This window comes from Anthonomus grandis, chromosome 8 (genome assembly GCF_022605725.1).
Source record: "Anthonomus grandis grandis chromosome 8, icAntGran1.3, whole genome shotgun sequence".
Classification (NCBI taxonomy): Eukaryota; Metazoa; Arthropoda; class Insecta; order Coleoptera; family Curculionidae; genus Anthonomus; species Anthonomus grandis.
In genome coordinates, this window is record NC_065553.1 from 7,411,677 (window position 1) to 7,423,412 (window position 11,736).

Here is an 11,736-nt window from a genome sequence, read left to right on the forward strand (position 1 = left end):
TTAGTAGCTTTTACCAATAGCGTTACCATTTTGCGCCTTTGTTGATAATGAAACCAAAAAATGGAATATTATTCGAGAGAACTGTACGTCATTAACAATTGAACTGGCAAGTTTTTGTGTAAATTAAAATCAAAGGTCAGTGTCCAGCATCTAGTCAAGGAAAAATATTGCCATAAGTTGTTGAAAATTAAGTCACAGTATTCCCGGCAATCCGCTTCCATAACGTCAATTTTAAACTGCTCTAGAGAGTACAGCTACATCCAATAAATTAATTCTAACATGGTATTGCAAAAGTAGGTAAAGTAGCCTAGAAGTCGTAAATTAATACGCCTGAGCCGTTCTATGGTACTATATCGGAGAAATAAAGCTATGACCGTCAAAAGCTGGATCAAGAAAGAACTACAGCTAGTGGCTTTATACACCAAGGAAAAGGCAGGCAAAAGGGGATCATACACTACATTACTTATACATCTAAACTTACCACAGACCTTCTTAGCCACAACTGGAAGGTGGTAAGGATGATAGTTGGTCTTCTTACAGTCCACTGCAAATTGAACACTGTCAGCCTTAAAAATGTCAGGCTCTGGTATCAAGCACTAAGAATCAAGCAGATACACACAAGTGTTAGTTTTAGTTTTTACAAGTCTTTTGAACAAAGCCTTAATTAAAAAAGCTCACATAGTTCAGAGGTGCTGTAATAAATCTTAACTGGTTGAGGTAGCAAAGGATATTTACTTGAAAGACTAGAATTAGTAAACAACAACTTTGTTTCAGTTCAAAATGTGCTCAGGGGCAATGGAGGTGTTTTGTTTATAATAATTCACCGATTCTCTGTTGTCAAGTTTAGGCACAATTTCAAAAGAGGAAATTTTCAGCTATATATTAGGACATATAATAGTGGTAATTTAACTTGCAATTAATTTAACGTAAACTTCTGTGTGCCGCATCATGGGAAAAAGACGATTCAAGGAATTTTTTTTATCAAGTAAGTATCGCTACTATCATAACATCATATTAAGGGAAAACCATCATCATAAACGTAAAATAAGGGATCATAAAAATAAACCTAAATAAAAACTTATTAGAAAATCTATAATAATTATAAAATATTTTATTTCTATAGAAATGCTTTTAATTAAATAGGTTCTTTTACTCTAAGGAAGCACGTTAAAAATTGCATAAAGTAAAATCTATTAATAATAAATATTTATTATGTACATATTTTTTGACGACGTCACTGGTGACCATTCCTTATGTCGGCGGAATCAACAATGCAATTGAGCGGCGTTGTCTTTTTCTCTAATATACATTATCTGCACTTATTTTACTTAAAAAAACTAAAACTTTCAACGTTCTAAGAATATTTGTTTAAATTTCCGTTTTATTAATTTTTATTATAATTTATTTTTGAATGTAAAGGTAAAAAGCGGAAAAAATATAAAAAAGAAGTTTAAAAAAAAACGGATAAAATTAAATAAATAAATAAAAATTAATGAAAACTTTTAGTTATCTAGTTAAAAATACTTATATTTGTAATTGGAAATTCTATTGCCTTTAAAATTTAAGCAAGAAAAATTTTGCACAATAAATAAATTTGACATACTAGTGCTTTTTAAATTTAATCAATCGGTTAATTTTTGTACAAAACTTTGCAATTTCTCATGAGGATTAAAATATGTCAAAATGTGAATCATTAAGAAATTAATTAAATCAGTGAAAGTGTGTTATCTAGCAAATTTTGTTAATTCTTATATATAATAATTTAGGACTGTCTATTTTGTTTTTACAGATTTTTTTCTGAGTTATACTGGGAAATTAAATTTAAATTTAAATAACAGTCAGCAATTTCTCCTAAAAAACTGAGCTATTACGTCAAAGGATAATTTTTACAATTCTATTAAAAATTGACAGTAAACTATAAATGAAGTTTCTTTTATAAAATAACGTTTAAAAGCTTTAACATAAAAATATGATTTTGTTCATTTACTGGAATATAAAGAATCTCAAAAAATTAATAATAGTATTTTTTTCAAAGGTTCTGTAAACAATTATATAAATAACGCTTTAATGCAAACTTAAGTACCTCGCTAGATATTCAGTATTCGTTTTATATCAGGTCTGTATAATTGTATTTGCTGCACGCTTTATCCGATTTTTTATATAAATACAAAGGTAAATCGTGCAACGTAAATATAAAAAAAAAGCTAACTCTAAACAGATAAATAGAATAGAGCAGCAACAACTAAAAGGGAAGAAAACGCGAGAGGTTCGCACAAAGCTCCGATCTAGATAACCGCCCGTAAATTGAAATATTGTACCTGGGTGGAAGGTGTGTGTTTAAGCCTCATATCGGCTGGGAATAATCAACAAAACTGACGTTTCGGAACGCCCCGACATTGATCATCATTAATTTCCTAATATCGAATATTGAGCGTCACGCTGCTCAGTTTCATATTCAATAAATGGGATGCATTGTGTGTTCCGATGTTGGGCTGTTATCGTTTTTGCATTTTGTGTTTTTTGTACATGGTTGCGAAAATGTAATTTAAATACTAAATGAATTGTGTAAGGTAAATATGGATAAAACTTGTAATTCTCTAGAAAGGAAAGTGGCAGGTAATGTTGACATTTATATATACCATGACTTGTGTATATTATTGTAGGTATATATCAGCATTAATATTCGTGTTAATTTACAATTTAACTATGAAATTTTTTTAAAAATAATTATTCTGTCTATTGCATAGGGTTAGTTAACAACTGTACGGAGAAATTCATTAAAGATAATAGTATCGATAATGAACTACAGTACAATTGTATATTCTCTTCATTAAAAAAATTGTATGCAATACTGCTTGCAGGTACAAAGCTACATTTTTAAAAGGAACAAACTGTATTTGAATATTTTGATTTAGTCAAGTCAGTGCATTAGTCCATAAAGTTGTGTCTACGTGGATCGCGACTATATCTCAAGAACTGCCAATCTGACATCTATGAAATTTTTTTTAATATTATAATATTTCTTGAAATAATTTTTTAGTTTAAGATTTGAACACTAGTGGCGTAACTGAAAAAAAAACAATTATTCCACTCTGGAAAATGTTAGATTAAGATATTTTTTTATAACGTAATTAGAAACCTTGGAATATTTTCCATCATTTTGGTCAAAGAGTTATTGGCGTACCGACCTTCATAAAGTAGGAGAAGATAAAGAAAATGCAATTGTTTAAGGGTCTATAAATTTTAAAAAAGTTATCCGAATTTATTTAATTTCGACTTGTTTTAAAGTAAAATGCAAGTACTTTTAAAAATTGTGTCCAGTAGTATGCGAATTTTTATAACAAAATTAAAAGGAAGAATACATTTACTAGAAAAAGACTGAAATTCGTAATTTATCTAGGCATCTGAATAATCTAAATTATGTTATAATAATAATATTTCTAAAAATTCTGAAGTTATTACAATTAAAAAATAATATTGAATTAAACATTATTAATTTAAACATGATAATCCTAATCTAATTACAGTTATATTAGGTAAACCTAAATAGATATGGAAAATCATCTGCAGGTTTCCAAGGAAATAAGCAAATGAAATTGCAAATAATAATTTTTGACAGTTGTGCATTACTTTGAATTAAATTCAGTATTTTAATTCGCTTTCGTTGTTGTATTTTTCGTGTGTATGCACATCCATTTTTAAAATCTTCACTCAATGATTATTGATATAATTAAATTTAAAAACATTTTTGGCAGTTAAAAGGTTTTGAGTTGTAACCAAGATTTTTCCTTGTCAAATTTTTGTTTTTTTCAGATGATAGTCAAGATCTCCTAAGTAATCAATCAATCAATCAATCAAGTATGCTTTATTGTCAAAAAATTTAAAAAATTTCGTAGGCAAAGCTATACATAAAAAGCGAAACACACAAATATAGAAATCAAAATACAAGTACTAAATAAATATATACAAAACTGGGTACAAAAGACATAAATGTACCTGGTCAATTCTCTTACTAAATGTAAAAAGTAATAAAATAGGAAAGTAAATAAGAATAGTAACAAGAAAGTAAAATAAAAAAAGTAACAAAAACAGTCAAAAACATTAATACAATGTTTACAAACTCATAAAAATTTTTATAGAAATTTAGCAATACAAATTATTGCTATTCTACATCATAAAAAATTTAATAATTAGCCAGTGCGTGCCTGATGCTCAAAAATTAATATTAAAAAAAAAATCATCTACTGCATATAAAGCTCTCTCCAGTAAATATGATTTCAAAGCATTGCAAAATCGGGGAAAAGATGCCAATGATTTAATTTCCAAAGGCAGATAATTGTGCATTTTTTTAGCTCCGTAAAAAATAGAGCTTTTTATTAATTCTGACCTTGGGATTGGCATATAAAGGTTAAACAAAAAAACTCAATTTTGATACGTTCAATAAATATATATGTATGTTATCCTTTTCCAAGTAATTCTTTTAGCGCCTTTTTCAATCCTCGTAGTTATTTTTATATTCATAGCGATATTTGTAGAATATGGTCCACTGGAGATACTCACATGTTGGGTGCCAAACTTCCGTCCACTTATGTTAACACATTAAACGCCAGAGAAAAGGTGTACCAGGCCACAGCGGTCCCTGCGGACCGCTGCGTGTCGAACGTACATTTAATGCTGTACAGGCCAGCGGTCCCTGCGGACCGCTGCGTGTCGAACGTACATTTAATGTTGTACAGGCCAGCGGTCTCTAATAGATCCCGTTTTAACGCTACAAATGGACCGCTGTGGACTACAAATGGAACGTCTATCACTGGCTTCTTGATGAATATAATTAATAATACACATATTTTCAATAACTGATATTATTTTTGCTCTACAAAAAATGTTATAAATAATAGTGAAGTCATATAAATGAACGAAAATGCTAATTTATGTTAGAAAACATCAAAATAATTGCTTAAACATTTTTGCAAGTTCTATTTGTGAAATTCCGCAAAACATTCAAAACAAAAATGGGATTACCCTCACAAACGTCACAGCATATAGTAACTTTCTTTACCTTGTTTTTATCTAAAATGCCGTTCAGTTTTTTGTCATAGCAGCCCCTACAATAACGCCTAACTTTGTGGGCATTTCCTTCTTTTTTTTCAGCACATGCATTTCGTGTCGTTTCTGAGATCCTGACGCAGATGGTCTGCTCAACACCTCATTTTCTGGAAACATCAAACTCTCTATAATGCTATGGCTTTGAAAAGAAAGTGTGCATTTACTAGAGCAGTTCCGAATATTAACTCAATGGCGATTTTTCGGTACCATTTAACAGTTTTCCTTAGAGCACTATTGTAACTGGCCATTTGATCTGAAAAAAGATTAATCGAACTTTTCGCTTTATTGCAGTCTAATACAGCTATAGGCTTCTCCACATTCCGTCGCGTCTTTGTATGACTACTGTTTCGTGCGTATGTTTGGTAGAAAGTATTAGCACATCTCTTCTATCCTTCCGCTTTAAAACACATATACCGCGACTATTTTCCTTTGCAATTATTTATCCAGGTTTCAGTTTTTTAGTGACAACTTCTTTTGGATTACCCCTCCGATTGGCTCTCGGAGTTCCCAATAAATGTGTTTTTTGATCCAAAAGTTTCTTGGCCAATTCTAAACTCGTATAATAGTTATCGGTAACTACTGTACGACCAGAATTTAAAAGCTTTTGAGACAGTTCCATAACAATATTTGTAGGAACGGAAGCACCTGCATCTTTATGTTTACCGCAATATACCTTCATGTTACATGTGAACCCAGTATTGGAACACAATTTAAATAATTTCACATAATATTTATGAGTTTTTTGAGGTATATACTACCTCAAAAATAGTCTTCGTCTAGAATCCTCAAAAATAGTCTAGACAATAAGTCTACCGCGAAATGGAACTAAGCTTTCATCGATGCAAAACTCTCAATGGGGAGTGTAGGTTTTTTTATAAATGTATTCATTAGTGGCTCAATTTTGTATCCACGAGCATCCTCGGGACACAATTGATTATCACTAAAATGCCAGAGATTCAGTAGTAATTCATAACGATTTCGGCTCATTACTTCTCCAACAACACTGTTTTGGTAAATTTTTTTAACGCTTATTCCAATAACTTTCAAGCCTCGGTAATTTGACTAGTCCCATGTAGCCGACGATACCAATAAACAATTTCATTTCGTCTTTAGTGGTTGGTTCTCATGCACGGAGGCGATTCCATTCAGAAACATCTTGTTGATTGAGTAATTTCTGGGTTGCATATAGGTTCGTCTGATCGGTCATCATTTGCAAAACCTCATCATCCACAAAAAATGAGACAAAGTCGGTGGGAGTTCCACCAATAAGTGCCGCAGCAATCTCAGGAGTGATACCGCTATGTTCGGGATCAAACGAAAACTTCTTATGATTTTCAACTGGATCCCGCCACTGAATATTATACACGTCGGTAATTTCGTCTTCTTCCTCTTCATTGATTTGATCAATATGTGGAATTTCTGCTGATATCTAGGAACTTTGCTCAGTATCATAACCAATAATCGGTGCAAGAAGATTATCGTGTTCAGTAGAGGATGTACCTTGTTGAAGGTAATTTTCCGTAGGGTTAATTGCTTTTAAATGTCCAGAAATACGTGTACCAGAGACACGTTCGATGTCCGACTTTGAATCACTCTCATTTTCGCTTACTTGATACGTTGGATCGTCCAAAGAATCAGAGGAGCAGTGAAACGGATCCACAAGTGACTCACTTGATGAGCTCGACTCTAAAAATATAAAACACTCGTCCATCCATAGAATAATTGAAATAATATATGTATTTACCATCACTGTATATCAATTTTTGCTTTTTAGCAAGGTCGACTAACCGTTTTGAACGCTGGCTCATTTTAAAAACTGTCCAGTACGCTGCCGAGCACGCGCTGCAAAAAGCAATACACTCACTTCGACGGTGACGAATCGACTGATGCAACACGTGATTCGTTAATGCCGCCTCAAAAAAAACAGGACCGCCAACGGGACCGCTGTGGCCTGTGCGGCAAAGTTATCCTACAGCGCCACGGCGCTAAAAAAATGCTACAAAAATGTTAAAAAAAAAAACGAAAAACGTGTATTTATTGACAACGTATTTCATTTTTAGCATTTTTAGATCAAAAGAACTAAATTTTTCGCTTTGGCGTAGCAGACATTTTTTAGCCAGTTTCCATGGAGTTCAACGTGTTAAATTGACATTTTTTCCAGGAAAGGAACATACTTATAACATATTCATTATTCCAGGATTTAGCCTGAAAAATAAAGTCCAAACATTTGAGCAACTCTATAGTGTGCCTAACTATGTATCCAATGACTGGAGATAAGGATTAAATGGGGGGTAGGAAAAGGGCAGTATATTGCCTATAATACTGAAAATTCATTTTCTTTTCATATACTGCTTGGGATATTTGTAAAATATGGTCTATTCGAGATACTCACATGTTGGGCGCCAAAGTTCCACCCATTTTTGCCAAATTGAAATTTCTGCCAGCAAAGGAATATATTTATATTATTATTACCAGGAGTAACCAGAAAAAAATTGTTATCTTTCAAGGGATTGCAGGAATATTCCTTCGAGAATAAAAACACAGTTTACACGAAATTTTTCTAAAGAAAAGTATTTTCTAGGCAGTTACAGCCAATGGTATGTGACCATTCTTCAACTGCCTGAAAGAAATTTTAAAAACTATATCCAGACATTTAAAGCCACTTTAATTATTTTCCAGGCAGTTAAAGTTTATTTTCTCCATATAATCTCCTGCACTTTGCTAGCTTACTATTTGATTGCAGTTTTGTATATACGTAAAAAAGACGTATTAGGGAATATCCAAGTTTTATTAAGATTAACTAATTGCTTCTCAAAGGATAATCTTAGCTCGATGCTTGATTATCTTCATTATTACAAAAAGAAACTAACTTAAATAATTCTTTAGTAATTACGAGTCCAAAATGAAATTTTGGTGAAAACTTGATGGACCCTACTAATGCAGGTAAACATTCTTAACAAATATATATAATAATTTTAACTAATAACTTAATTTCACCTGCAAATCGATTGATTTAGTATTTCTATCGTTAGTTTATGGTAATTTCTTAAAAAAGTCATATTTATTTATCCTTTTTCATTTAATTAAATCTAACATTGATTCTGAGGTCATTCCATTAATTCAAAATCAATGGAATTTACTTATTGTAATTTACTACATTTTCATATTCAAATGTCGCATTAAATTGAATATTAATTTTAAAATACCTTCTTTCTCCGCCAGTGATACGAAGAAGACACTATCCGTATCTAAGGTGCGCCTCGAAAAATTGTACAGAAGATAAAGTTATTATCTCCACAACATACCACGCACACATAGGATTGTAAGTAAACCAAGCGATGGATTAGAGAGATTATATTTTTCAAATAAGTTTTAGACATGTCACCTTTTGGGAGGTATCATTTTTTACAAGCCATTTACTCGTATACAATTTATAGATACTTAATGGGCTTGTTTAGAAAAAGATAAATTTTTTACATAGGATTACGGAAAGTACGTGATTTGTTTGTGTCCTTAAAACATTTTACAAAAATTATTCATTTATGCTATCTATAAACCTGATTGGAAGCTTCTATACTAGAACGCTATAAATTAAGTGATTCATAATTCTAAGGCAATTTCCTTCAGTTTCGAAAGCACTATTATCATCATCATCATCGTTGCAGTAAAACCCATCAGATGTGGGCCGTTTCATGGGTGGCAGAACCGTATTGTTTGATGCATGTGCAATGCCATCCTGACCTTCGAAACGACAGCCGACAGTACCATTATTATGGTACCATCGCGACAGGAAGGAAGTTAAGGTGGGTACTAAAGGTTGGGTTGAGACGTAGTTTTTAAGATACATATTTCGCTTTAAATAAAGACCAGTTTAAGTAAGAAATTAAAGGAAAAATGTCGGAAAGTATTCATTAAGAATATGTAGCTAAATCCATATTCATTTTTAATGTTTGAGCTAAAACATGAAGGTGTACTCTTATAGGAAAGTGAATTATGGGAAGAAATTACAAACAGGGTATTATATAATATTAAAAACTAGTTTGATACAATATCTCTAACAATAAATTTTAATAAAACTAAATATGTAGGTTTTAGTCACAACAACAGGAATATAGCTAAATATAATAAAATTAAATTAAGTTTAACTCAAAGTCATATACTCATTGATCGATCAGATAAGGTATTTTAATGTTAAAATCGATAAAAAGTTTAATTCGGAATAAATTGTTGAGGGGCTAAAATCAATTCAAAATATGTTTTTAAATACAGTAAGAATTATGCTTAATTGAGTGATTGAGAAGCTTCGGAAATGCTGAATTTGGCTTTGTTTGTCAAAGCAAAAAAAATTATCTTTTTAAATCATAGGGTTAGCATATTCCTATGATACTCATTTTAGACATAAACTCAGCATATTTCTATCGCCCTATTGTCTTATTTTTTTGTTTCAAGGATTTGATAATAATAATAGTCCAGGATTTTTTTTAATTTTCTATATTATCCAATAATTTTTTAGACAATTATTCCAAAAGTCTGAATGATGTATATATTACGTCAACTACCTGAAATATAATAAACAATTACTTTAAATACCTAAGCAAATATGAAAAACATAAAAAAATTTACTTCAAAAGTCTGGAAAAGGTAAAAAAATTCCTCCAAACTGGAAAATCATAAGGTTCAAATGAATGTAAATTATTTTAAAAAAAATGTTATTAAATACCTGGAATAAACTGAGATATTAGCTATAAAAATTCGCAAAATAAATCACACAATAATTTTCATTTTTTCTCACCAAATACTGAAATATATATAGATAGTAGATAGGTACAATGTTTTTCGATTTTCCAAAAGCATATTATTACTTAGATAAAGACATACCGCTAGAAATATTGATTTTTTTTCATTAAAAGTCTAATTACTCTGGAAAAAATCTATTAAATGAGCGATGAATTTTACTAAAAATATTAAAATTTTAAAAATAAGTTTCGACTCACTGATCGCTATTTGTATAATTCTATTAATGAAAATTATTTATTTTATAAAAAAGGTTTTCCACCTTTTTCTATATTATCGTTTCATTCTCTTAATAAATTTTGGATCGCCTGCAAATTGTGTTTTTCTCCTTTAATTTATCAGACTAAACCCGAAAAACATCACTTCATTCCCATACTCTTCTAATTTTTAAATTGAGATAGGGATATACATATAAAAAAGAATACGACTTTTCCACCTTTTTCTATATCACCGTTTTATTTTCTTCATAAGGTTTGATTTCCATATCATCGTTTCGTTTTCTAATTAGTGTTTGGATTACCTAAAAATAGTGTTTTTCTCTCGTAATAATAGATTTAATATAAATTATACAACATTTTTGGTGTAAAAAGGAATTTTTTATCAAAAACCTCGGACAGGTCGGTTTTATTTTTGAGCCAGACAATATTTAATGTAAGGCACTATTAAATTTGCAAACCTCTACTAGAATGTGGGATCACCCCTAAAATATTAAAATGAAACAGGGATCCTGTGATACCTGATTTTAAGGGTCCTTTAATTTTGAGTATAACTACCAAGTTTGAAGTGGCTGCTATTTTTATTTCTCTGAATATAAGAGCTTTTCAAAGTTCTAGAAACAGCGCAAATTAAAAATGTAGTTTAGATTCTGTTTTAGATTTTTTTAAGGGCAAATCACTCTTATTTTCGAAGGGGTAACTTACTATTTAACTTACTAATCAAAAGGCCACCAGAGGGTTGCTAAAAACTATTTTTTTTAAATAAAATAAGCATTTATTAAAATAGTTTAAAACATTAAATAATATTTATTTATATAAGTCTCTTATATATAGAGGTACTGTAGTTATAAGGTTTTATTCTACTGCACGAGAGTTGAGATGAAAGAGTTTTTTTTTGACACAATAATTGTGTTAAAAGAACAGTAAAAAAAGTTTAGTGATTAAGGCGCCTTGATTCAGGAGGGTTTTTACTCACATTTAAAACTAAAAGAGTGGAGTAATATTCTTGCATTTTTTACTTTATGTGGAGGTTATGAGGTAAAATTTATAAGAAATGGAAGGTTTCTTAAACTGCATTTGACAGGCCTAAACTCAGCATCAAAGATATTTACTAACAAAACCTAGCTTTTGTCAAACGTTACTTTTTACATTTATCCCGTGTTGTGAATTAATTTAAATGAAGGGTTATAATTGTGTGCCTCCAGAATTAAATAAATGATCGTAGTGCCGTCGATTCAAACGTAACTCTCAATTTGTCTGATGTCTGTGTAAGGTTACATACATACATCAGAACCATTGTGAATACAGATGATATATGAAGTCAAAACAGAAAATCGAAAAAAATATCGATCATGTCGGAATCGATATTAGTCGGTTCGCAGTATCGATGGATCTCGCTGTTTTGATGTATCATGTCGGCCCAAATATGGACAGAGAATATTTTTAATTATGTAACGTTCCTTCTACGCCACTGATATCCTCGTATATATAGAGTATTATATAAAGATATATATTTATAAAGCACATATTATACAAGGGGCGGGTAACACTGACAGGGAGGCGGAATGCGCAATTTATTTATTTGGCTATAGGATACCAGATTTGGAAGTCGGATTTAAGT

General features: G+C 30.8%; 1 protein-coding gene across 1 annotated transcript; it reads right to left on the minus strand.

Annotated features, from left to right (window-relative positions):
- Positions 1–5,980: 5,980 nt before the first annotated feature.
- LOC126739924 (uncharacterized) lies at positions 5,981–6,934 on the minus strand. The gene is made up of 2 exons (XM_050445752.1): positions 6,851–6,934; positions 5,981–6,792 (listed from the first exon to the last, which is right to left on the minus strand). Exons 1-2 carry the CDS (start codon positions 6,912–6,914, stop codon positions 6,536–6,538), a joined length of 321 nt encoding a protein of 106 aa, XP_050301709.1. The 5' UTR covers positions 6,915–6,934; the 3' UTR covers positions 5,981–6,535.
- Between the last annotated feature and the right edge of the window lie 4,802 nt (positions 6,935–11,736).

What these genes read in the sequence shown, in the direction of transcription:
- LOC126739924 (XM_050445752.1), bottom strand. Translation starts at nt 6,914, where the DNA reads ATGAGCCAGCGTTCAAAACGGTTAGTCGACCTTGCTAAAAAGCAAAAA. An exon ending in AAAATTGATATACAGTGATG is followed by an intron (nt 6,793 to 6,850) that starts GTAAATACATAT and finishes TTATATTTTTAG; the next exon opens with AGTCGAGCTCATCAAGTGAG.